The sequence below is a fragment of the Asterias amurensis genome, chromosome 1 (genome assembly GCF_032118995.1).
Source record: "Asterias amurensis chromosome 1, ASM3211899v1".
Classification (NCBI taxonomy): domain Eukaryota; kingdom Metazoa; phylum Echinodermata; class Asteroidea; order Forcipulatida; family Asteriidae; genus Asterias; species Asterias amurensis.
The window spans coordinates 17,672,007-17,699,936 of NC_092648.1; the positions used below are offsets into that span (position 1 = coordinate 17,672,007).

General features: G+C 38.1%; 1 protein-coding gene across 1 annotated transcript; it reads right to left on the minus strand.

Annotated features, from left to right (window-relative positions):
• Nucleotides 1-410: 410 nt before the first annotated feature.
• On the minus strand, nucleotides 411-27,876 carry LOC139948133 (tRNA (32-2'-O)-methyltransferase regulator THADA-like). The gene is given in 37 exon segments (XM_071946175.1): nucleotides 411-2,731; nucleotides 2,899-3,062; nucleotides 3,810-3,932; nucleotides 4,202-4,355; nucleotides 4,855-4,933; nucleotides 5,395-5,522; nucleotides 5,797-6,230; nucleotides 6,233-6,387; nucleotides 6,792-6,904; nucleotides 7,797-7,965; nucleotides 8,421-8,549; nucleotides 9,095-9,184; nucleotides 9,596-9,687; nucleotides 10,269-10,391; nucleotides 10,825-10,941; nucleotides 11,409-11,535; nucleotides 12,260-12,369; nucleotides 13,364-13,581; nucleotides 14,328-14,464; nucleotides 14,946-15,247; nucleotides 15,766-15,917; nucleotides 16,727-16,853; nucleotides 17,166-17,285; nucleotides 17,986-18,141; nucleotides 18,639-18,914; nucleotides 19,930-20,106; nucleotides 20,748-20,944; nucleotides 21,267-21,339; nucleotides 21,807-22,002; nucleotides 22,349-22,587; nucleotides 23,172-23,266; nucleotides 23,495-23,673; nucleotides 24,506-24,554; nucleotides 25,087-25,277; nucleotides 25,689-25,819; nucleotides 26,241-26,341; nucleotides 27,768-27,876. Coding segments are annotated over 37 exon segments (6,126 nt in total). The 5' UTR covers nucleotides 27,808-27,876; the 3' UTR covers nucleotides 411-2,068.
• Between the last annotated feature and the right edge of the window lie 54 nt (nucleotides 27,877-27,930).

Here is a 27,930-nt window from a genome sequence, read left to right on the forward strand (position 1 = left end):
TATCCCATTTTCAATGTAAACATCAGAAAACTTAGGCAAAAAATACTCTTCACTCTTCCTACCTGCTTTGCACCAACCTCTCAATTCCTGGCATCTTGCGGAATCCACAGATGTCGTCTTTAGTTTTCAGCACATGGGGTTATAATTTTGTTCAATGCTTTACTGTGTCCCCTCCCCCCCCCCCAAAAAAAAAAAAAAACCCACACAAACAATTGTGCGATCTTTGGTTGAGGACAAACTTGTCTATTTATTTATATATTTTTAATTATTTTATTTAATATATTATTTGACCCCTCTTCCCTGATAAATCAAATAACAATAATTACATGATGAAACTAAAATAAAACAATAAATAAGCAAACGCCGACAGTAATAAACAAATAACGACAACTGTTTCCATTACAAAAAAAAAACCATTTTATTATAAATTTCAAAATCATCTTTTCATCCTGTGATGTACATGTATTGTAAAAAGATTATAATATGAAGAATGAACAAAGAATACAACGCATTATAAACATAGTTATACAGCGAGTATTTAGTTAAGGGGGGAGGGGTTGATTTGCCTAAAACACAAGAACAATTTCTTTTACCGAATAATAAGTTTTTGTTTTTTCCCTGTTCGTTTTGCTCGTGCCTGTGCCAAAATGACTTCCCCACTGGTTTGTCTAAATATGGTAGGGTAGCCCCCCCCCTCTATGATCATGAAAAGTCCTGCCTATAGACAATTATATTCATATTAAGTGCAGCATTCTTAAATTTGAGCACATATTAAAAATGTAGACATCAAGTCATTTAAAAAAAAAAGGAAAAATGACAGGAATACACTAATAAAGTAAGAAAGTTACATCATCATACATGTAATGTGCATCAGAAAAAATTTGACACTTATCGACAAGAATTAATTTGTTAAAGGGCTAAACTCCCACTGCACAACCAAAATTTAATATTCAAGCATTATGTTTGTCAACAGTGATTACATTATTTAGATCTTTCTTACTAAATTCTTTGATGGAAATAGAATAAGCTGTGGCAAACTGCTTACCAACCAAAAAAAGAACCTAAGGTATAAATGCAAAAAATAGTTAATGGCCTGATGTTTCGACCCTAGCAGAGTCTTTATAGGAGCTGCCAATTTTGACACTTTGCTTTACAAATTGATTTCCTTCTATAAGGATAGCATGATGGTAACAAAAATTAACAAAATTACAATTAAAGTCAGTAATCAGTTTCTACTACTAAGAAATGTGTTTCATTGCATTGAAATTTGGCCAAAAGCTTGCAATAAAATTATCCAAGGATGCTTGAGTACTAGGTGTGTGCCATACTGCCTTTACAATATGCCATGTAAAATTTGTAATTTACATTGATTGAATCAGCTAAAAATACACATTACAATCCCTTTGTTAAATATATTTTAAAATATTATTTAATTTAAAACAATGCAAAAATGGCCTTGCTCATGATGCAATTGTCACTGGTGGACTGAGCACATAAAAAAACACCTGAATTTCATTATTGACTGTACACCTACGTACAACCCTTCTTGTTCCACCATTGACTTACCATGTAATGTGTCGTGAGCGAAAACCTTATGGCTGCATAGTATTGAGTTGGGAGTAATAAAGGAGTATACCTTTGAATTTTAGACCGTTTGATTACTTCAATGTAACACAAATGTTAATATATACAATAAAGCTAATCTGACAAAACTACATTTCAAAAGGAGGTCGCCTATTTTTAGATATCGCCAAAAATCCTGAGTAATTATGTCCACACAGGAAGACTAATCTGTAATCGGAATACACAATCTGATAAATGTTAATAACAGTACCGCTTCTAAGATTCAAATTTTGGTGGATAAGAACTTGCATATATTTTTCCATAACCACATTACTTCAAAGTGAGATAATTTTCAATATGCTTTATACTATCAAAATCTGCTGTACTTCTAACGCAGTCAGTTTTTATTGCTATTCATTTTAAGAGTGATAACCAAACATATACCTTTAACTAAGATTATTGCACGTAGGGGATTCGCCCACCGTTCCAGTGACATAAAACATGGCTATTCACCCTCTTTCAAGTCACACCACCTGTAGAGGGTCACTAAATGTTTCTTAATCACGGAATTACATGACCCTTGACCATCTCTGTAGAATTTGGCCTTCACTGCCGGGAGTAACTGCCTAAATCTCTCTCTAACCGTTTTAGCTTCAGCGGACGCGCTGTCTTGAGGTAGTAGTTCCTTGAGACTATTGCAGCAACATAAGATCCTGCAGCATTCTACGCACTGAATCTCGTACTCGGTGGTGTTTAAGAATGGAGACGTTGCAGACCATGTTTGAAGACTATCCTCCAGTCTGGTTGCTAGATCAGCAAGTCCGACGACTGCCGATTCTTGTAGCTGCTGCATTACATCGGCAGATAACTGAAGTTTAGAAACAGATCCAATATCGATACATTCATTTCCCTTCATAATACCTCTTAATTCCGTCTCATGAACTCCCAGACTCTGTGTCTGAACAGAAGAAGGAAAACTGGAGATCTCTTTTCCTTCATGTTTACTTTCATCAGCCATCTCCGTGCTCGACTCAAACAAATTATTGGGTGCTGAAAGTTTGTCAGCGACAGCTGTTGCCAAATCATGAATCTGCTTACTGATGATGTTACCGAGAACGACGCCTTCAAAGTTAGCATTGGATTCACCCTGATCAAAGAGTCGTTCATCCTGGATAAAGAAAAGGGTTTAAATATCATAAAATATTTCGTTTGCAATCATTTGAGAGGGACAGTACAACAAAGTCCACATGACAATATACCCCTCACATGGGCCGCCTATGATTTGGAGGCTCAACTACTTTCATGTTTGTATGACTTGGATGGTAGCCATTTTACCTGAAGCTGATCATCTTCAGTGCTCTCTGAATCCGGTGTACCAACTCCCCAGGCAATCAGACTCTGAAGACACTCTCCTGGTAGTCTTTCTAAAAACTGAATTAAGTAGAGCTTCACTCCAAGATGTAGACCGAAAGATGACTGTGTATCCATGCTGTCTAGATCTGAGAGAGTAGACAAATTAAAATTTTCATAATTTCACCCACACCCATAGCAAGTGGTTATTTCATCTACAAGTGATACCGGTAATGACCCACTTTTTTGAGCAGTGTTCAAAAGAACAGATCTAGTCTTATAAATGTATGTCAAACATTTTTGTAATCAGGTGAAGTTTGCTGTACCACTGGTTCTTTTCAGAACCAACACTACTCAAAATAGATTTACACATTGTGCTACCGCAGACCTCACCTGATTAATAATAATATCGAAGTCTTATATAACGCACGTATCTACCAAACAAGGTACTCAAGGCGCTGAGTATATACAAACCTTCAGAATATGATAGGTAATTGCAGTAATGAATTTTGAGACCCAATTATTTAGCACCTAATAAGGGTTTACAAGGTACTACGGTGCATACGGCAGCCACAGCCAGGAACACCGGGGCGAACCCCTTCTCTTTTCAAAAAGTGCACTGGGTTCTTTTACATGCGTTACACAACACATGGGACCAACGGCTTTACGTCCCATCCGAAGGACGAAGCAATGGTTAAGTGTCTTGCTTAAGGACACAAGTGTCACGGCTGGGGATTCGAACCCACACTCTGCTGATCAGAAACACCAGAATTTGAATTCGGTGCTCTTAACCGCTCAGCCACGACAACAAAAATTAAGAGGTTTTTATGAAATTTTAGTGCTTACCCACCACGCAATATTTCAAGTCCTACTAAATATATTTTTTAAGTATTTACCATTGCAGCCATTGGTGGCAGCAGCCACCTTCTTGATGCAAGACATGGCCCCTTGCTGGACATCCACATCGTCATCCTGTAAGAGTCTGATGACAATCCCCCACAGTATGAATGGGATAGTCCCTGAAAACAAAACAAAATATTCATAAGAATCATAATCATTTGCTACAAACAAATTGCTTAGAAGGGATGAGATTTGACATATGTGTAAGTTTCTGAAAAATGGCTTTCTGGACCGGTCTCCCATTATTCAAGATCGTTGACCTCCAAATGTTACACTCTAGGAGGTTTACATACTGTGCATCACCAGAAATACAAAACTACAACATGAAACACTTGAATAATTTTTTTGGATAAGTACAGTTCAAGTTTGCAATTTGTTTTTAACATACCGAGACATGAAGAGGGGTCAATCAGCACAGTGGTTGCCAAAGCCTCCGCAGCCTTCACTATTGTGAGACGTGATTGGCTGGTTTGATCAGCCCCACTGTTTTCATCAAGGAGTAGAGACCAATCAGAGAGAAGCTTACATTCCAATTCCCTATCCTGAAAAGAGAAAAGAGGATAACAAATAGTACTTTTTCTCACCGCATGGCCTGTTACATCCATTCAGACCTTTATCATGATGTAGCCAGCTAATTTAACTCCCAATTTCAACCAATGTCACCAAATCGAGGCTGGAAGGAAACAACTAGTCAGGTCCTTTTTTTGGCATATGTCAGTCATGGTTGGTGAGAGTGACAGTGGGCACAACCAAGATTGTGGCAACAAGATAAAGACGTACTCAAACAACTGAGCTGTTAACTACAGCAAATTACTACAAAAAACATGTAGAGATTTTCAGGGCTGTATGCTTCGTTTTTTAAAGGGCAAGGGCACCAAGGCATTTTCTTCTTGGTAAAGGGCACCCTATGATGAAATTGCAAATTTGTACTGGAGCATTTCAAGGGCACCGAGGCAATGACCAGGGGACACGCAGGCAATCGCCTTCATTGCCTCCTAGAAAAGTATCAGGCCTGGGTTTTTATGAAATTTTAGTACTTACCTTTCCTTTGCAGCATGCTGAATAGAGGTTGGGTACTAGACTACTGGTAAACTGTACAATAGAACAGACCAACTCCTCTCTGCAATTGGAAAGAACAGCAACAGGTTTTTTTTTACTAGGTAGCTAGCCTTATTCACCATTGACTGTGTGCTTGTTTAATGGTTCTGTCACAGAATAATGATCAGCCACTAAAGAATAGACCAGTAGTCACAGAGGTAACTGACCTAAAAATTCGCCCAAATTTGGTTATATGCACAAAACCACTCACCAACCATGACTCTAAAAATGTGTGATTCACGTCTTTATTCCTTAACAGAGAAAGATGTTTACAAATCATAGAACATCACAATAAGGTGAATCCAGAGAAACACGCTTGAAGCAAGGAAGAAAATCTTTAATAAACCGAATAAAACAACCTCAAATACAAAAAGAGAAAATATCAAGAGGAAACTGACAAAGACTGGTGAGGGAAGGAATTTGGTCATTTAGCTTTTATGAATGAGGGTAAATGTTTCCATGGAAACACTTGACCAGACATACCTCTGTTTTGGTTGACTAGCTTCAGCAACTGCGGTCTGAAAGCATTCCACACATGTAATCATCTTTCCCTCCCTTGGTTGCCAAGGAAATGGATGAAACAAAGAGAGCTGAGCTAGAAGTCTGTAAACCTGTTGAATTATAATGTGAAAGAACCAGTCAGTATCAAAATATCACTTTGAATTTAGCTGGTGATACAGTGATATAAAGTAATATTTTCAGGGAAGCTTTCTGCTATCTTAGCTTCAAACCGTGTAAGTTTAATGTAAATCTATCTGTGGACATTTTGTTTTGTGTTACAAAAAGTACCCAAATCCTTTAAACAGGAAGGTATAAATCCACACCCGTTGTTAAAAACTTACAAATTAAAAAGCATCTGTAAAATAAACTGGAGGAGCTACTTACTCGTTGGAGACATTGCTCATGTGTTTCCTCATTTACCATGGCAACCAGTTTAAGAAACAGTGGACGGGATGACACCACATCAGTCCAGGGTTGATGCGTTTCTTCCGAGCAGCGACTCTGACCCCTTTGAATCAGGTCAGTTAAGGTCAGAAGCCTGACCTCATAAATCGGCGACGACAGAAGGGCTGTGAGAACATCCGTCAATTTCACTGTAAGTGATGATTCCTCATCAGTAAGTCTCACTCTCGGCGAAGCAGGTTCCTTGGAAAGATCCTCCTTTGTAAGCCTCATCATGTCTGTTCTATCCTCTCCTTTTGTCTCAACTGAGTGTGTCTTCAGTTCACCATCTTGAAGATGCACCCATCTCAAACAATAAGAAGCACAGGTGGTCTGTAAGCTGACAAAGCCTGGCTCTAAGAAAGGAACACCCTTTTTGAACTTCCGTTTTGGATTTCCTCAACAGCGATGGCCATAATATCTTGTTTCAGTTTTTCCTGGAGACGGCCAGGATCTGACCATGACGATGTCTGGAATATGAACTCGTCCAAGATTGTCAAATAAGCAGCCTGAGTCACACAGCATTTATTCTCCCTGTATAAAAACATATATATAATACTGATCATCAAACATCATGTTTGAAAGAGAAATCACATCAAGTGAAACAAAACATCAACTGTTGTAATAAAACTGCACTTTACACAGCACGGTGAGGCAATTTAAAGAGGGCAAATTCCGATTTTGTGATACACTTATTTGTCAATAGATAGAGTCCTCATAAAGATGGGGGAAACAAAACGACATCATTCGGGCGGCACAAGTAATCATTCTGATGATTCAACAATAAACTTATAAGCACTTAGTCTCTCACTTTTGATCAAGTACAAAATGTGTAAAGATTTAATTTGTTCAAAGGCAACAACAGTTTTCATCACAGGGAATGTCCTCATCACAGAAGTTGGTAAATTGGTAAAAATCTTATTAAAGAGAAGACTTACGATGAGGCAAGCCAGCTGTAATCATCAACCATAAGGGATAAGACTTCTCTCAGTGGTGAGTACATTTCTTGACTTGTGGTTGCATGTAGAATACACTCCAAAAGATCTCTCATCTGTTAATAATTAAAAAGAAAATTTACCCAGTCAGTTTCCCTTGTGGTTTATTACATATTATTTGAAATAAAAGTCAAATCACCTGAAGGTGATGCCTCTGCTGCCGCTTCCTTCCCAGGTTGTGTCGTAACGTGGGCGTGATCCACGGTTACACAGCAGTTAACGATGTATGGCTTCTGACTGGCACCCCAAACAAAGATATTGACAGAAAAGGGAGACCACCAACAAAGGTGTTATAGGGAATACAGATGATGTCAGTTTAATTGATAAATTTAAAGAATTTCAACGGCAACTGAGGAGAAAGATTTTTGAAAACCCACTTTTCAATTTAAAAAGGAGTTCTAATTTTCACACTCCTCTTGACAAGATTAAGGAGTGCAGAAGAGTGTCGATTGGACTCGTACTCCCCAACATTAAGATCTACCACTTGCAGCTCCATAGTCTCTAAAAGGTAGTGCACTCTGCTCTACCAACCAGGGCCCAATTTCATAGAGCTGCTAAGCACATTTTTTCCTTGATAAAAACAGGATTAGCAACCCAATTTCCATGAGATTTTCAGGATATTAAGCAAACAACAGCTGAATACCAGTAACAAGCAATATGCAACAATTTGAAATTTGGTTGGTAATCCTGTTTTTATCAAGGAAGAAATATCATGCTAAGAAAATTTTGTGCCTAGCAGCTCTAAGAAATTGGGCCCTGGCTCCTATAGTGGATTATACCCAAGCCTACATCCTTACAGACTGAATGTGGTAACCCTGTTTCAGCCACAGGAGTAGGTGGCAACATGCCCCTGGCAAGTGTAGCCCTACCTTCAAGTGGCCGTCCAAGGCCTTGTGATGTTAGGCAATCTCTCATAAATTATTATTTTTTTTTAATTGCACATCTCACCTGAAGGAGTATACCATGGATCTGATTATGTTGCATTCCTGTGTCTGGTTGTTTAGGTAATGAGTTGATTAGATCCGTCAGTGTTTGTACTCTGTGGTTTGCTGATACTAAAGGAACCAATGCCCTGGCTGCTATGACTCTGGTCTGACAGACAGCATTGTTTGCGCACCTATTGAAATAATGCAAACAGGTTAATATTAACACTTTTTTTTTTTCTCGGGAAGATAAGAAGTACAACAATGCACATTAATTGGGTAAAAACATTGAAAAAGTACAGCAATGATTACTTTAAATACAGAGGAAGGAAAAAGAAACAGCTGGAGCCCGAAGGATTGCCTTTAAAAAGAAACACAGTTCCTGTCTAGAGACTCTCCTCTCCAGCTGATCCTATAAAGAGAACAACAATATATTTAAGTTTAAAAACAGATAAATATATAAAAATACAAACAGCCAAAACAAATATTACAAATTCGTGTAAAAATACACATACAAGGGCATACAAGAAAGGTTAAAATATAAATGAAAAATACCTTGGAAAAGAGACGATGAGGGTGTAAAAATGAAAAATGAAATCAACATATATATATATATTTAGAAAAATTCAGGGACGCCCTTAAAACTTACCTTAATACATAAGGCACAAACTGGTCCATACTAAGCCTTGAATGAGCACTGTCCATAGGTGAAGGATAAAGCCTAGATAGGAGTAGAAGCACTGGGAACAGACTCGGATGCAGATGGGCAACACCTGATCTGAATTCAGAAATAAAACCAATAAAATGCTTTACTTCAAACATAAATAACACACCACAGCATAAAAGACAAATATACTTTTGCATTTGGAGACATTTGAGACAACAGTCTCTTCATTTTTTTTATTTTCCCCTGAATTTTGCCGGGTACTGCTATCACCACCCTGAGCTTCCAGCCAGCAAGCTTGTGCTCTGGGAGCCCAAGCAAGATCAAGTCAAAGAGGTCGAGGTCACCTGACTTATATGTTGATCTACATAGGAAGGGACACTAGGTTTATGACAGCTGGGGTGGATTTCACAAAGAGTTAGGACTAGTCTTATCTCGAGTTAGGACCAGTTACTCGTCTTAACTTAGGACTATCCATGCAATTTGTATATCTCCTAGGACTAGTCCTAAGTTAGGACTAGTCCTAACTCTTTGTGAAATCCACCCCTGGAGAAATATCTACATGCAAGAGGGACAGGGAGATCTGGGACCATGCTCAGCCGTAACATCATTGACAAAGGACACCACTCAAAATAGAAGAAGGATGCCCAATATCCTACCTTGTATTTAAACTGGTTACTTCCTTCAATTGCTGCAGTAAGAAAGGGTAGAGAGATGGGAACCGTGCAAAGAATTCCTTCCCCGTCATACTGCATGTGGAGAATTCAAAGTAGGAAAATTATGCCAGGTTAATGAAACTGTTAATAGTAATTTTGTTATATAATCTGCATTTATATTCTTGGTTTGATCTAATATTCCCTGCAACTTAAAGTTTAGAACGAGTATGTGTATATTATTAAACTCTGGACAGTGTTCCAACACAACTGGCTTTGTAACCAAAAGAGTAGTGACTTGGGTCTTAACTGGCAGTTTAACCTTGCAGCGCCGTGGATGTGCAACAAAGTACCGAGTCAACACAAAAACAACCTTTCCGGATTTAAACAGCCATTTAATACCTCATTGCCACTACATTATTTCCTTGTTTGAACCAGCTAATTTGGAAAGAAAATATACACTTGGACAAAAATAAAACTTATTCAAGTTTGTATCAAGACTCTCACCAATTTCTTCGATCATGTGACTGTTTGGCCCTCTGTACACCAAAGATCCTTGTCACTAGAGAACTGAACAGCAGAGTGGATGAATTCCTCACCTGAAGTATCAAAACAATTATTAAAGTGTTAAAATATTGCTCTAACATACAACTCTGACCCACAATTTCAGGTAACTCATGGTACTTATAGTAACTATTTCTCATACAGTGTATTCTTTTTAATAATATACCATGGGTTTTACATTATCAGTGCCCTGGTCATTTGGCCCATAACATTCGGTAACTTTCTCAGCTACCTGGGGAGTATACAGCCTTGGGCTGCCATAGCACTCCAGAGGTCTTTTCAAACACAATTTATATCACTGAAACAATTTTATTAAAAGTATCTAGCTCAAGGACACACATGTCATGACTGAGGCTTAATGACCCCAATGACCTAACCACCAAAACTTAAATTTCATGTGCTACCCTGCTCGGCCATGACATGCTATTATATCACATGCCCCCTTCTTCAATAGAAGAGCACAAACTCAATCAGCTCCTTATATGTGATACTATTAGCAATGGTGTCTAGCTCGAGGAATCAGGGTCCCTGATCAGATAAAAGAATCCTGAATGATCTTCTGTAAAATTTGAGGGGAAAAGAGATGTCAATAGAGATATTACCATGTATTACTTACCCCCCACAACTGAGCTGCAAAGCCGAGCACTGATGCCCTGACTCCATCCGCTATGTAAGGTATAACGTCCTCTCCTAATCGTGTGTCTTTGTACAAAACACGCAGAATGTTTAAAGCATGGACCTGGGTGGAAAAAATGTGAAGCAAGTTTTGATTATTAACTTTGCAGTCAGTAGTAATTTAAGTAGTACACATAGTTAGCTTATACACAGGTAATTGTTATTTAATATAAGTAAATCAAATATCACGCATGATATTTTGTCCTTGGAAAAAAGTTGAAATATTTTTATCAAGTACAAGGGCTCATATGTACACATGATGTAGACTTTAATAGACGATTCAGGCTATTTAATGAAAAATGTTTTCCTTTTTCTGAAACCAAGACACTCCAGAGTTGTTCTGAACAAAATGCAACAGATCTTTCGACTTCCAGCGCATCCAGTAGCTTTGAACGGTTTCAGACCTAAAACGTTGTATGTATTTAATTCATTAATTTAATTTGGCAAGACTCTAGATCGCTTGTCTAAACCGGGTGTAATACTGTCTATATTATTACCTGAGAAATAATGGCCTCACTGCTAGATGATGAAGGTAAAGCTAGATCTAGAAGAGTGGTCATAGCATGCTTAAAGCACCTCTTCCCAACGGTACCAGGTTCAGAGCTTACCAATGCCTGCAAGAAACAAACAAGGTTCCACATGGATTTGTTTTAGGACCTCTCATATACACGGTTATATGTAATATAAACAACAATAGTTTTAACAATTTTTTTTATTTTAAAGCTGATTATGATATTTACCCAAAAGAGGAAAAACGTCATTTTGTCTTTTGTTCACAAGAACTCTTCTTTTTTGCATAAACAATTTATGTAATCAATGAAATACTTTACATGACATTTGGAGTAAAGTGATCCTTCTGCTGCCACTTTCGAGGTGAAATGGCTTCTGATTGGTACCCCGAACAAAGATATTGACACAATAAGGAGACAGCCAACATTAGGGCTAGACGGCTCAGGTGGTAGAGTGCAGGCACCTTAATCCGGAGGTCACAGGTTCAAATTGTGCTCTCTTCAATATTTCTTTCATTAACCCTAAAATCATGAAATATTTCGTCAACAAAATCAGGCTGGAAACAGCTTACCTGTATAGCAAATGGAATGCCAGCACTACGCCGTGTGGCACAAAGCATAGATTGAGTAGTAGTGATATCAGACAGGAGACCTTGTAACCATTGCTCAGGTAGCTGGTGTAAGGATTCTACTTCACTCCTACAGTACATGAAGAGAACAACACTGGTTAAGAAAACTACACAATCCATATTAATTTGCCATTGCCATGTAAGATGAGAATGGTGATGGCAAAAAAAGAATTTCAGTGAGCACAGCCACCCATCTGCTACCAGGGTGTTATAACAGAGAATTGCACAGCCTGGTCAGCGCAAGAAGATCAATCCGAAATCTGAGCATATTTATCTGCCTCAGGGTTAAAAAAAGTTAGCAACTACTTTCCTCGCTTGATTGACATGGATGTGATAAAATTGATCAAGTAATCACCAAGTTTTAAGATTTCTTGTTTCCATTATCCATGTCTGATACTTCTTGGAGACATCAATGGACACACTTGCATCTCTTGCCCTCTGACATTGCCTTGCCCCCCTTGAAATGTTCTCAGAGATCTTTACAATTTCCTCATAGAGGTGCCCTTTACAAAGGCAAAAACGCCTTAGTGCCCTGCGGTTGAATTCACTAAATGCTAGGATTAATCCTATCTCGAGTTAGGACGAGTTACCCGTCCTAACTTAGGATGGGTTCGATGCGTGCTGCATCTTCAGATAGGGAACTTAACTCGTTTTAAGTCCTAAGATTAATCCTAAGTTAGGATGAGTTTGGTGAAATCGACGGCTGGTCCTTTCACAAAGTATTAGACCTGATGACCAATCTTGGATTTGTCATGAATTCATTAGTTTTAAGTCATTTGTGATATAATGCTTACATCCATAGCCTTGTAGTCAGCATGATGAACCCAGCATGGGCCAACTCAAATGCCCCTCTGTGTTTAGACTCCTTCAGCAATCTCAAGAAGAAGGTCCCGATCTCCTCCAACTGTAACAATTGTCAAAAATGAGAAAGAACAAATTCAAAATCTGAACATAAAGAGCAAATCAAGGTACCCAAGGGATGGACATGTCTAAAATAACATTTTCTACATAGAGTTTTATCCACTTATTGCCTTTAAATATGATTACTGCTTAATCAAAATCATTCTTAATTTCTTAATTAGATGAATTGGTAAGTGGGCATTCATCGAAGAAATTGCCTTTATAGTTGTTCTGTGATTTGTATTATCTTCTGTGCTTTTTTACATGCCCTCTCTTGCCTTAATGTATTTTGGGGGATTTAGGAGACATACGCCTTTTGGCGATAGTTATTTTTTCAACTTTTATGCTCTCCGTGGCACCCCACTGTTGTTTTACTTTGTTTTCCTAAATATTTTTAATGTATGTACATGTGCTTGTAAATGTGATTGCCCGAATAAATATTATTATTATTATTTAGCATTTTCAAGAAGAGCCAGGCATCCCCAAAATGTGCAAGATACATTGCAATGTAAACAAATGAATGGACAAGTAGTCGAATTTGCCCTTTAATGATGTATGATAATTGACTTCATGTAATATATTAAACAGATTTGTTTTGTTAATTTTTAATGGGAAGTCGCAAAGGCCCTCAAACTGGCCACTCCAAGTTATGGCTAAAAAGGGGAAAAGAGGAAAAAAGAAGAATAAAGCCCGGTTCATACTTCATGCGAATGCGAAGCGAATTTGACGTGAATTTGACGTCACAACTATCCTTCGCAGCGATATTCGCAAGTGAGTTGCCCAGGGCTGAACTGAATATTCGTTGCGATTTTTGTGACGTCAACATCTGCTTCGCACTCGCATTCGCAGGAAGTATGAACCGGACTTAAGACATCAAAAGTAGAAAGATGACACAACAGAGCAAGAGGGAGATAGGGAGTTCCTGCGTATCTTTGAAGAAACCTTGCGTTCTATTCCTTTTGCTTTCCAGTTTTTGTGCCTGCTGAGATTGGCCTTACCTGTTGTGGTGAAATCAGTCCAGGTTTGGAGTCGTTCACAGTGACCGGTGCTGATGATGACAGTAGACCCATTAATAAAGAGACTTCTTTCATGCTGCGCCAACAGCACACCAGGATCATCTGTGGGGTGACCTTATGGGCCTTGGGTGCTACATTTATCGGCTGCTGGCTGGAAGATCCTTCACCTTGCTCCAGGGTGGAGTCAGGATGTTCAAGATCTGAAACAAAGAAATTGTATGGTAAATCAATGTAGGCTGTCATGACTGTGCAAGCTTTGAAGTTTTGCAGTTACTCCAAGATTCTTAAAGTGTGTGATTTTGTTTCGTTCACAAGTCGAAGCAATGAACTTGGAACCAAAGGTTGCCAAACTTTTTTGAATATGCATTAGACTTTCACAGCCATTATAACCACCAGATCAAAGTAGATGAAAGTTTATAATACTGATTCACTGTAAATAAGATTTTGCTGAAATGGTATATCTTTGTAAACATATTATATTATACAAAGGGAAAGGTTTTTAAAATTCAGGGCTTGATTTAACAAAGACCAAAAATTTATCTTATAATATGTAACAATCTTAATTTCTAAACAAGAAGTGATGTCACAATTGAAATCACAACTAGGTCCAACACAAAAATTGAACAGCCTTTAGAATGGGCCTCAAAGATTAACTAAAGAGTTCATAAACTCGTGTCAACAGATGAATCAAAATTGGCAATTTATTTTATAAAACTATTTATTAATGGCAATTACAGTGTGAGGATCCGGTCTTCACTGGGTGGTAATGAACTTCATTGATGGGTGGCCGCTGTTAATGGACCAAGCCGAAGAGATGGCTAGGTCATTTAACAGCAGCCAGCCAACAACCCGGTCATTACCTCATATTTTTATTGCCTAAAGAAATAACTAAACACACAAACAACCAGCCGATATTATGCTACTACACTAACTTCAGCCATCTCACCATGATCAGTTTCCACAGGTATGTAACCCTCTGGTGATGAATTACACACAACCACCGAGGCAGCATCCGCTACATCAAGACATAGCTTAATCACCATGGTAACTATGGATGCCCATTCAGTGGACTTAGTAACATTCCTATAGGGAGGGAGAGAAAACATGTCCACACATGTATTGAGTCACAGCTTCATGCAGATTCATAAAAATAATGCATAAGAAAATTTACTCATTTTATACAAATGCAATTTTTCTAAGTATACAAAAACATGCAAAAAAGCTAATTTAGCAACCTAGCCCTTGTGATGGTGTTTTCCCTTTTTTGTCAATATCTTTGTTCAGGGATGCAAGTCAGAAGCCATACATTTTGCCAACTGCCATATATCCAGGGATCACACCCAAGTTGCCTATTTTTTAAAGTTTTTATTTAGATACAGTTTTCTAAAATATGACTCCACTTCAGAGGGAAATATTTAGCAGGTGGAAAAAATGGTTCTAGTATGAACTTCAATGTCAATTAGCTTTCAGTCTACTATTAAACAATTATGGTTTTTACAATACTATATACATAACTATGTTCTTTCTAGTACAGTATGCTAAAATAACAAAAATGAAACAATACCTTAAATTTACATCAGCAAGAAGCTCCCTGATGCAATGCAAGACTCCATACATCGGACCCTGAACCGCCGCCTCCAAAAGACTACCTTTAGCCACGCCCACCTGCTCTGTCAGAATCAAACACAGTTCCTCGAGGATTCCCATGATGCTTTGGGAAACGTTAGCAGAGGGCGTCTTCAGGGGTAGCGTAAGCTGACACGCTAGAAGGCATAAAGTGAAGGCTGCTGTTTCACAGTGGTGGGGTTTATTGCTCGATGCCAGGTGCAGGGCATCCTTGTATAGCTGCCTTAGGTGTTCTTCATCCTGGCAAAATAGAAACAAGTCCATCGCGTTATTTGTTTTCTTTCACAATAAAGCACGTCTTTTACGGGCGGCTACAGGTACAGCGGTCAGGTTGGTGTAGTGGTATCTTTCCTCGCCTTCCACCGCTGGGACTCAGGTTAGAATCATACTGGGGCTCTATGTGAATTGGGTTTTTCAGTCCATACTTGACTGCATAGGTTTTCTGAAACTTCTTCCTTTTCTTCTCTTTTCTTGTTTGGCTCTAATAAGAGCGCTGAGAAATCCAAATACAGCAAGATTTCCAAGGCATCATGCATTGAGGTTCATCCTTTGCACCACCCTTAACAACAGCTATAGCCAAAGCAACTAATTCTGATACAGCCTAAGATGCTTAATTCGCAAAGAGTCTTTAGCAGTCCACTTTAATAGTAACAATGAAATACACAATACATAATTTTACACATTTTTCCAAGGGCAAAACAAATCAGAAATCAGACGAAAGTAGGAAGAATATCACGCTTGATTTGTCTAATACCTACCATCAATCCTAGTGTTTCTTGAGGAAGGTTACTGAGCAGGTCAAAGGCCATGACCTTATTACTCTCATACGGGTCAGTGAGTCTGTGCAGAAGAAGTTGGACATTGTCTGGAGTCCAGATTGCATTCAGATCAAACAAGGAGGATTTCTTGTCTGCAATGGTAAATAAGCAACAATGATAAATATCTCCTAGTACTGATGCAGCTGCAATTTTGCTCAATACACACCTCATATTTAAAGGCAGTAAACACTATTGGTAAATACTAAAAAAAAATTATTATCATAAAACCTTACTTGGTAACAAGTAATGGGTAGAGGTTGATGGTATAAAACATTGTGAGAAATGGCTCCCTCTGAAGTGACATAGTTTTCGAGAAAGAAGTAATTTTCCATGAATTTGATTTCGAGACCTCAGATTTAGGATTTGAGGTCTCGAAATCAACCATCTAAACGCACACAACTTCTTGTGACAAGGGTGTTTTTTTCTTTTATTATTATCTTGCAACTTCGACGACCAATTGAGCTCAAATTTGTACAGGTTTGTTATTTTGTGCATATGTTGAGATACATTAAGTGAGAAGACTGGTCTTTGACAAATACCAATAGTGTCCAGTGTATTTTAATTGAAGCAAAAATGACACATCAAACACAACAATGAATCAGTTTGTTCCAGCAATGTTAAGGTCAAGTGGCCGATCGGTCTAGCTCACTGAAATCAAGTTCTGATGTGGTGGACAGCAGAATGTGGGTTCGAATCTCAAAAACTCAAAATAGTAGTGAACATTCTTATTTGACTGGTTACATGTACTTACTCCAGCGGGTGTTCTCGAAACCTGATTAGGCCAAATAAAACTTTCTGTGCTAAAAAAGAGCCTCGGATTCTAGCCAGCCATTGATGGTACATAGATAGATAATTTAATCAGTTAATGAATATTTGTAAACCTTTCATTCCAGGAGATTACCTTTGGTCTTACAGCTGTATACTTGGACCATTGTTTTGAGAGTATAAAGTGATACTGCCCTCTTTGGGTAGCAGCTGCCAGGTTGTAAGCCTCCAAAAAGATGATCCGTCAGCCAAGATAAAAATGCCTGGAATAAAATGAGTACTCAACTTAAACATTTATGACAAAGCACTATTATCTATGCGATATTTTTGTTATCCATGAAAACAAGCCTCTGAAAAGCACACAATGTGAAGGTTAATTTGTCAAACAAAGATAGGGAGACCGTTGGGTAGATAGCTCAGTTGGTACCCGGGTAGATAGCTCAGTTGGTACAGCTCTAGCACGTTAATCCAGAGGTCCTTGGTTCAAATTCCACTCTAGTAAATTTGTCTTTGTTCAGTCCAAATTATTTAAATTGTGTCTATTTATTTCAAATGGCAATCATCATAATTGTTACCTTATACCCTTCAATCAATTCTCCTGGTGAATCTTGCAGATTCTTTGGTGATTCTTTCTTGTCCCGATGAGTCGCCTGTTTCAGACAAACTCTGCCATTTTCTCTCAGTCTCACAAAAAGCTGTTTCAAGAAAGAAAAATACATATCTTTAACTTACTTGAGTTGTGGACAATTTTTATCAATTTGTTAAAACCTCAAGATTGGGTAGGGACTGGACGTAAAGCTCCAAGATTTTAATTCAAGATAGTATGGTGTAAAAAATGGGGTGTCTTGACTGAGCTGTTTAGTGCACTTGAATCAAATTCTAATGTTTTAATCATGGTGCTTGTGTGCTTAAGCAAAACCTCTAACCATAATGACTTCATCCTTGGATAAATTCCTAACCGTTGTAAGTAATAGAACCCAGTACACCTACGAGAAAGAGTTAGACCTGGTGTTTCAGGCATGTTTGGCTGCAGAATGCACTGCATTGCAAAACCTTAGAAGATGGTACATACATTGGTCTTATATTTAAAAACAGCTCCAAATACCCATCAAAAATAATAAGTGCTTTGATAAAGCTCTAAAGGACTGACTTTGTGCCAAGCCACAATCATGAGAAACCTTTTCTAGATCTTGTATTCAACAAACTCAAGCACTTTTCATTCATTACACAGCGATTGTCATCTGATATATAACAAACATTGAGATATCTGCTACATCAGTGGTTTTCAAACTGTTTTATTTTCTTCATAAAATGGACCCAAAATATGCATACCCATGATGATTGTGACTGTGCACATATAATATTATTAAGACGGTAGTCTTAATCCATACATACCTTCTTGAGATATGCTCCAATCTGCTGTCTGAATGAGGGAGACGGACTGCTAATATTCAACACCAGGAAGAATTGGATGAGTGAGAGTTCCTGAGAAGACACCTCCTCTGTTGTCTTGTTGCAATCACAGAGGAGTCCTAAGGCGTCAATGCGGACCTAACGCACAGAAATACAAAATCAACTTACGAACATTGATATACAGCTAGAAGAATGCTGGGAGAAATGCATGTAAACAAATCTTATCTCACTCATTATTGTATACCATCACTGTGAAAACTGAAAACAGCTCAAGTGACAAACCTCTTTAAAGATGATTTAAACAACATTTTATGCAAAAACGAAAACCCCAAGATTAAACGTCTACAGCTTAAAATCAGAAAATGTAGAACAACACATGTCCAATGTTTTTTTGTTCACTATTAATTTATTCTCTGAGAAAGAAGCTGACATCTTATTTTTCTGTTCCAACTAAAAAACCTTTACATTGCAGCAATTTTAGCATTTGGGCCGCTTGTTTCATTTTTTAACTCGGAAATGTTTAAGTGATAACTGGTACTAAGTGAGATATCAAGTTGTATATTTGTTTTAGGACAACTATCAAGGCCTCAGATAATATGAAAGAGTTCTCAAAAAGAGTGATCTTGTGTACATACCTGACTATCTTTATGGCACATTGCTTCCTTCAGCTTTTTGTATGGTACCAGACCTTTCCACAGTAAACTGCTCTGTGATTGGTCAACATCACCACCTGGACAATTACCATTATGCTTCACTAGACCAATCGAACGGGCTGTCTTAAGGCATGTGACTATCGCCCCCAGTTGTCCCGGTTTGTCAAGGGATGCCGAGTCATCATTGGTTTGTAGAAGGTGAGTAACAACAAACACTAGAGCCTCTGGGCTGCACTTTAAGAGTCTTGGAATGTAGTACTGAAAAAAAGAAATGTACAAAAATAAAGATGCATAAGGTCTGACGAAAATGCTTCATGATCGTGAATGGTTTTTTGGATTAGTTCTTACAGAGTCAAAGTAAATGGAATAAAAAACCAGGATACACAATTTTGAATAAAAACAAGTATGTAACAAAAATCTATGCAGATAATATGATTAAAACAGTGAAACAAGACAAAAGACACAAAAGGAGTTGTAGAAGAGCAAAAAAGAGTATGATTGGAATCAAACACAGATTGAGAGGAGGGACTTCTACCACTATATTTATATAGTGCCACTTTCCAGCAACTTTAATGTTCATTGCGAATGGACATCGTTATCTCAATCAATTGTCCTGCACTGCAAGGTAAGTAGAGCATCAGCTAAAATAATCACAAGAACCATGTGAAGAGAAGCAATTATATTCAAGTCTCAAGGACACAAGTATCATGACTGAGATTTGAGCCCACACCCTGATGACTCAGCAACCAGAACTTGAGTCTGGAACACCAGACCGCTCGTCCATAACATGCTAAAGACCAAGGACTACACTGTACATAAATTGACACCAAGCAATCTTTAAAGCCATTATACACTTTCGGCACAGAAAAAAAGAAAAAAAAAGTTCACAGATTTACAAATAACTTACAGGGTTTACAGACGGTAATGGTGAAAGACTTCTCTTGAAATATTATTCCATGAAATGCTTTACTTTTCGAGAAAACATTAAAACAATTATCAATTCTCGTTGTCGAGAACTACAGATTTATTTTAAACACATGTCGTAACACGGCGAAACGTGCGGAAACAAGGGTCGGTTTTCCCTGTTATTTTCTCCCGACTCCGATGACTGATTGAGCCTAAATTTTCACAGGTTTGTTATTTTTTATATCAGTTGTGATACACGAAGTGTGGGCCTTTGGACAATACTGTTTACCGAAAGTGTCCAATGGCTTTAAGACTGATACTAATCAACATATTCTTCAACTGTGACTTTAAGTGTTTGAGAACTCACATCAATCAAGTATGTTTTCTGATCCTTTGATGTTGTTGTGCTACACAGGCATTCTAAGAAGGGTAGAATCCATGTTGTCTGCCAGACCTTCAGCCCTTTGGCTTTGTCTACATCTCTTGCTTTTGTCACCAAGAAATCTTTGTGGTCATCAAACAATCTGGCAAGAAGATCACATGCCTGGAATGCAATCATGTATTTACGTATTATAGTTTACTTTTATGGAGTGGAAAAGAAAGCATGGTATTTACATTTCTTTAAGTGGATTATTCTTCAAAACATTCACTTAAGACTGTGTTCTTCTCTATGCAGGCATGATATTTGGTAATTGGTAGAAGTTGGTCATTCAAGTACAACCTTAGGGATGACCAACATGTTCAGTATGCACATGATGTAAACCAAGATAGACTTTTCAGGTATGGTTAATAAAATAAATATCAAATTTTTCCCAAGGGTGAAAACATTGGAAAAACAGACTAAAGTTAGAAGAACATCAAGCCCATTTATGCTTCAACTAGTTTGCACTCGTTCAACAACTTCTTGGAAAAGGTTATCCCATAATTCACAGTAAGAAAGAGAAAAAAAGACCCAACAATATAAATTGTCAATCATTGAAATTACATTCAAGATTCATTCCTGCATTATCATCAAATAAAAATCAGAGGCTAATGTTTTCCTTTTCAAAAACCAGACTGTTTTTTGTTTTGTTTGGAAAAATGTGAGCATGTAGACAAGGAACTTATACAAAAAAGGATTCCAAATAGTTTAAATTTTGCCGCTCTTTCCCCATTCCTTGAAGAAATGCTCTTATTGATACTCACATAAGGAGCCAATGTTTGATCCCCAAACACAGCAAGTAACTCCTGAGGCATTGTCGGATACCATTCTAGAATCTTCAGCGTTCCAAGATGCCTAACAAGACAGCCAAGTGGCATGTACTTGCCTCTTACATGCCAACTTATCTTAACCAGAGAGTTGAGAAGACCACGAAGGAAGGAATCATTGGAGGGCAGGTATTCTATAGATGCAACGGAAGGAATATTGTGATATTTAAGAGGGTAGGTTTGAAGAAAATAAATCTCCACAACAGATGACATGTGTTAACGCCTAATTTTTCAGGGCTGACTTTAGGAAGACAGCTTAATACAACCGGAGCAACTTTGTAGCTTCCTTAATTTTTGGCGGGCTGCAAGACGTCTCATGGAAAAAGTTATCTTGATATATTCACCTTGACTTGTAAAGGGTTAAATGCAATCAAATTAAGTTGATAAATCTCAATTCAACAAATACAGAGACAAGATTAATTAAAACTGTAAACCAAAATAGTAAAAGAGACTGACCCTCTTTGTCTTTGGTAAGAACATGAAGTTGCAGAACATTTTCCAGTATACTCTTGGTCTGGTATCTGATCCCCTGTAGGCAAGGACACAAGTTAAAGAGAGATGGCACTTATAAGTTTGAGGTTTATCTGTTTACAAATGTTCACATGGTATAAAGATGGTCATTATGAAAAACATACATTGATTAATGTGCCTGCTGGCGCTCTATCAACTGAGCTTATTGTTGGTGGTCTCCCTATTTTGTAATTTTTTTTATTAAAGAGGCCAGTCAGAAGCCATTCGACCTGGAAATGCCCTATAGCCAAGGATCACACCAAAGTTAAAGATACAACCTTTACAGTGGCGGCAGAGCGATCACGTTATCAAATAATTAACCACTTGGTAAATCCATTGCTCTCCGAAGTATGCCCATGCTCGAAATAAAAACCATGGACATTTCTCGGTATGTCTGCTGCCACCTAGTGTTCCAAAATCCCAATTGTCCTGAAAATACTTGGAATAACAAGTTGTCCTTTAAAGATTTAAATATGTGCTTCTTACATCGATAGGGTGATCCCAGTTTGTCCACACATACTGGATAAGGTGCTGTGGAATCGGCGCTGTCCCAACAAGCTCGCCCATCGTCTGCAAGCTTCTCTCACTGTCATGACAACCTGAAGTCACGGCAACTACCGCACTCGTTGTCCACAATGTGAGAGTGCGAGAGGCAATCAGTGCAGAGCTGGACTCAGTGAGACTGTTGAACAGAACAACAAATTATGCTGAAGTTAAACAATATTAATCTATTAAACCTAAAACTGTGTTTACACAAGGGCAATTGTGATTTGTCAACTAAAAAGGCTCTTCCAGTGTTATAAAATTTGCAGTACCTTCAACATTCTGAAGAAATTATTCTCTTGTTCTTTTGATCAGAAACAGTTTTTTTGATCAGAAAAACCAGAGCTTGAGTCACTTAAAAAAAATATTTATGTCATATCTGTTTTTAACTATTTTAATGACTTTGTAATATGACCTTTGGGCCACAAAGTTTTGACAGTAAAATAAAAATTAAAAAAGCAGAAAAATCCTAATTTCGTCCTCACCTTTGCGTGAGTTTTAGTATCTCAGGAAACAGCACATGCAGTAAGAGGTTATGATCATCAGGACCGAAACATCCCTTGATGAGATCCTTGGAGTCTATCATCGCTAACACTCCATGACAGATGAAGAGATATGACTGAGAGGGTAGGCTGGCTGGGTCTAGCTGATACAGACGATGGGATGATGGCAAGGATGGACTCATGCTGGATTCAGGTACATGGTGAAAGAGGGTCTGGTATATCTGAAATAGACAGTTTAGCAAACAAAACCTCTCATCAAATTTCACCTCCAGATAAACTTGAATCCTTTATACGCAGTGTCTTTTGAAATTTCAATGTCAAGTTAAACCATTATGGACCAATATAAATTTGGTTTGTGGTAACACCATGTGTGTATCTACTTGCCAGGTAGAGTTTGTTTCTTAGAGAATTGTCTTGCTAACTATTCTACTACCGCAGAGTAGATTTTTTGGGAGACTTCTCAGTTCTAAAAAGAACTGTCCTGCTTTTTAACTACTACCTGAGCGAAAGGTAGAAAATCAGCTACTTTAGCTTATAGGATCGTTATTAACTCCACTACCACAGAGTGAGTTCTTAATTGCTCCTGATGAATAGAGCAAGCTAGTCAAAGCGTTGACAACAATATAGCAAGACAATTCTCTAAAGAACAAACTCTACCTGACAAGTAGATATACACATGGTGAAACTGCAAACCAAATATATATTGATATCTCAGCTTGCAATGCCTCAAATCCCATATACATTGGGGACCAGTTAACATAAAGACAAGGATGAAGTTAAAACATAGCAGGATAAATCATCTTACCACACTACTAAGGCACTGTTCTTCTGTTACCAGTGATCGAAGCATAAGCACCAGAGCCATACCTGCAGCACTTCTACAGTCCAGTAGATATGAGGCTGTAAACAACAACAAATTATCAGTATTGAGAACTGCACCAGTAAACTTATTTTTTCTTCTAAGCCTGGATTAGGGAAAAGGGTGTCAAAATTTGCTTGAAATGATAAAACTGGGTGGCCACATTGTTCACTCACAATACATTACAGTACAAGTAAATTTAAAACAGGGTGTCCAAAAGACATTAAGACATCCCTCTAGCTGATAAGAGAAGAAAAAGTTTGTCTTACCATCAGCCAAGATTGTCCACATTGAGTGAAGTACAGCCTCAAGCAACTCAAATATTGCAGTTTCACCATTGAGGCAACGATAAGGCTGAAGGCATTTCTGTATAACAGCCATGAGTGCCCGGACTACAACTAGGCAGTTATACATAGCTTCATTTTGACCAATTGTGTCTTTGATGCACCTAATCAACAGAAAGTACACAAGAAATTATCAATAGAAAATGTACAGGCTTTAGGGTCAGCTAAGTGTGGTGACTCATAGGTTCCTTTCACCTGGAGAATCAGCAATAGCGCCACCATGTGGCGATGAGACTATTCCCTTTTGAGACTATTCCCTTTTGAGACCTAGCCAAATAGTAACGCAAATGTTAAAATATCCTGCGTTTATTCTTCGACTTAAAATTCCATCAATGATCACCCCTCTAGGAATTCTCATAAGGGTTGTACAACAGCCATGGGCCAATATCCACTCCTGGCTGAAATCAATCATGTCTAAAGCCCGGTTCATACTAAATGCGAATAGAATTTTGACATCGCGGCTGTTTTCGCTGTGAATGTTTCGCAGGAGTTTTCACACAAATCAACCGACGCAAATTATTTATTTGTACCGAATTTGCATTCCTATTCATTGTTTACCCCTTGCTTTTTATGTGTGCTTTCTGACCCCGTTCATGTATTTCCACTTCACTGCTTATGTTTCACTTAGTTACCTGTTCATGTTTGTTGTGTTGTCATTTAGCCTTCGAGAAAGACTCTGCTAGGGTCAAAACGTCAGGCCATTAACTTTTTCTTTAATTTGCATTCCCACAAAGTATGGATGGCTTAAGGGCTTTGAAGCTGCTTTATTGGGTCTAAAGGGACCAAGTCTGATAGTTTAGACAACTTTGTAGATGCCAAAAATGTACACAGATTGTTTAAAACAGTCGTGTGTGAGTTTAAGTATGCGTGTAGATTATGTTGGTACCCTTTATTAAACTTCACTAATTACTAAATAAATACGAAAGGAATGCTTACCTTGTTGTATCCATGAAAACTTGCAGGGAACTGTGAAGAAAACTGACCACTGCAACAATAAAGACAAGATTACTGTATGAGCCAAACTAGCTACATTTAAGGCTCAATCACACACTTATCCTGAAATAGATTGTACAACATACATGTTCTCGGTGTTTTAGAAAACTACACTCTGTGTCAACACTGCAAAGACTCGACTCACTGTGTGATGTCACAGGTTACACTCCGAATTTTCTATACCCATTTCAAAGATGCCTCAAAATCTATCACACAAAACATTGAACTAATCAATGCCAGTGTCCAGTATTTGCTAAGCACGATTTTTCTGTGCTTAGCTCATTTTTGTGCTACAGGCTTTATGAAATTGAGCCCCAGTGTAAGAACCTTATCACCACCAAAAGTTACTCTTTAAACCAAAGCTGCAGTCCCCAATGTTAGACTTTGATAAACTGGACCACTTGAAAAAATCAAGAATGAATGCTCACTAAGCCGGGCGAGTAGTGTCGAAGTCGCAACATTTTGAGGCACGACTAGTCGAGTAGTAAATTTCACTTGTCGCCCAGGCTTAACTCAATGCTCACCTCTATCAAGTATAGATGATAAACTCTTCTCTCCTAAGGGAAAGTTTTCAAGCAGTCCTGCGATCATGTCTACACATCTCCGGTGATCTTTGATATTACGCTCTCGACAAGACAAGAGTTGATCACAGAGGGCGCTACTCATCTTTGAAGATACGCGCTGGTGATCTGCCTGCGGCAAACTCTGCAAGATACTGGCAGAATGTTTCATGTGAAATATGAGTTTTAATTAATGAAGAGGGAAGGGGTTAGCAAAACGAAGAATAGAGTCTTCCAATGCATTCTTCTGTTTTATGTTGTTGGACATGAATTAATTATGAATTTTTTTTTAATGGCAACAGCTTTTTTTCCCCTTACAACAATCTTTGATAAATTGGATTTTATGAACCCAGACCACATTATGTACTTAATTCAAGTGAGTATTACACATCCACCCCTCGCCTAAACAGGCTAATGTGAACAGATTCATGAGAAGCATGTTTGAGAGAACCATATTTTTATAATTGGGAGCTTTTTTAAAAGCTATTTCATGAAAATTACGTATTATTGTGAGGAATATCTGACGTCCAAAAGCAATTATCGTACAGAGTTGAATGACAACTTACCTAACAACAGTCCGATGGAGTGGCTCCTTGGGTCCTGTTGCCATGACTACTTGAGTGAAAACATTATGATACAGTTCCTCTTCAGCCCCAGGAATGGTTTCCTGCAGCTGTTTCTTCAGTGCCGAGCCAAACTTTGAAAAAAATGTTTTAAAATAAAAAATAAGAAAACAATGCATTGTCTTTGTATTTACTCTTCATTCAATTTGTCAATCTGTCAAGGAAACTGCCTCATCAAGCAAGAAAGAAGTCTTTGATTTCATGAATTTTCTGAATCTATGAGTCTCCTCAATTCCACCTTTTTAAACACCCAGGTGTAAGAATCAACAATTTTCTCAACAATGGGCTGTTTTTTCAACAAACTCTTGTGCTCTTAATCTTTCTGTAATTGCAGTTTTTACAAGAAAGCATCCCCCTCTTGAGATTGTTTTGTAGTTTTTGTGCATTTTAATGAATTGTGGTTTCTCTGAATGCTTCTGTTTTAAAAGCAAAACACTCAGAGGCCTTTGGGAAATGGCCGCTTTTTAGGTGTTTATTAGTGGTAGTATGATTTACCTTCTTCAATGATGCAACTTGTTGTAAAGACTGGCTCCCATCCAAGCAGTCCAGAAGATGCTGCCACGGTAAACATGGTGGCTCACTGGCATTAATGAAGCCTGTAAAAAAAACAATAAAACACAGTGCTGCAAATGGTTAATAATGTTTTTTAATAATTATTATTGGTTTATTAAGAAATATTTGAACTTCGGAGATAAAGGCTGAATTTTGTTTAAAATAAAGAGTTTTACGAAAATAGATTTGCTAAAAATAACAGAAAACCATTATAGATTCCATCTCGCTACATCAATGATTGGAAAAGAGATCCAGAGCCTTTAGTTAGTTGCGATAATCGTAACCGATCATCCTCCCGATGAGGGTCACAAGCCATAATGTAAACAAATTCTGAATGGGCAATTTTGACAATTTTTACCAGACTAGGGTCTTGATTTGCCCATTTTTTACCACACTCAAAAATCATATGCCACACGTTCTACCATTAAAGTTCAACATAGCCATAAATTAAAATAGAGACAACGTTTAAAATATAAACAGGCAGGGAGATTAGTCAAAAGCGCATACAGAGCTCTGGGGCTAATCAACAGAACCATTACGAACAAAGACAAAACAACAATCATCAGACTGTACAAAGAACTGGTTAGACCACACCTAGATTACTGTGTACAGGCGTGGAGGCCTCATCTTCAAAGGGACATTGACCTAATAGAAAGAGTTCAAAAGAATGGAGGTCTATCTCACCTAGACTACGTTGACAGACTCAGGGAAGTGAAATTGACCACCCTGGAGTGCAGGAGGCTGCGAGGAGATCTTATCGAGACCTTTAAGATACTCAGGGGCCTTGAGGGCTTGAACCCTGAACACTTCTTTGATTTGTCAACCGTGCAGTACAGGGGTCACCAACTTAAACTGTACAAATCAATATCCAACCTTAACCTCAGGAAGTTCTGGTTTAGCCAGAGAGTGGTCAACTACTGGAACATTCTCCCTCGAAAGGCAATTGAAGCTTCAAGTGTGAACATTTTCAAGGGACATGTGGATAAATTCCTAAAGAACGCCGGGGGGCTCTAAATAAGCTTATCTAAGCTGTCTGCCCCAGTAACCAGAACCACCGTCTCCTCCCCAGTTGTGTGATGGCGTCGGTGGATTCAAGAGTTTGTTCAAGAGTTTTGTTCCTATCACTATCACTCAGACCATGGAGGTAGAATGCTCAGACTCAGAGTCAGACCATGGAAAGATTGCTTTATTTTCGAAGAACTTTCTTCAGAATCAGGGAGAGCTTGAAACTCTGGGGACTGTGTGGGACCATGGAGGTAACAACAAACATCTACACTCTTCAGATTTCAACATGTATGTTCAAATTCAAGCCAAATCTATTCTATACAAAAAATAAAGCAATGCTACACTGTTGTCCGGAAATTGGACAGAAAATTTTAAATCATGAAATATGTACAAAACAGCATGATTTAAACAAACGAAAATTGACTATTGAGCTCTCTTTACAAAGTAGGTATCCTACAGACATACCAATCATTTGCAGCTTATATTTTTCTGCTACAGTCTTCATCTTTGAACGTAAAATGTGGTCGGACGTGTGATCATTTTCCGTCGGACTTTCCCAGGGACTTGCCTGCAGTTGTTGTGTGTACAAAACACACGTGCCCTCGCAGTACGTGACTGTTTGATGTTT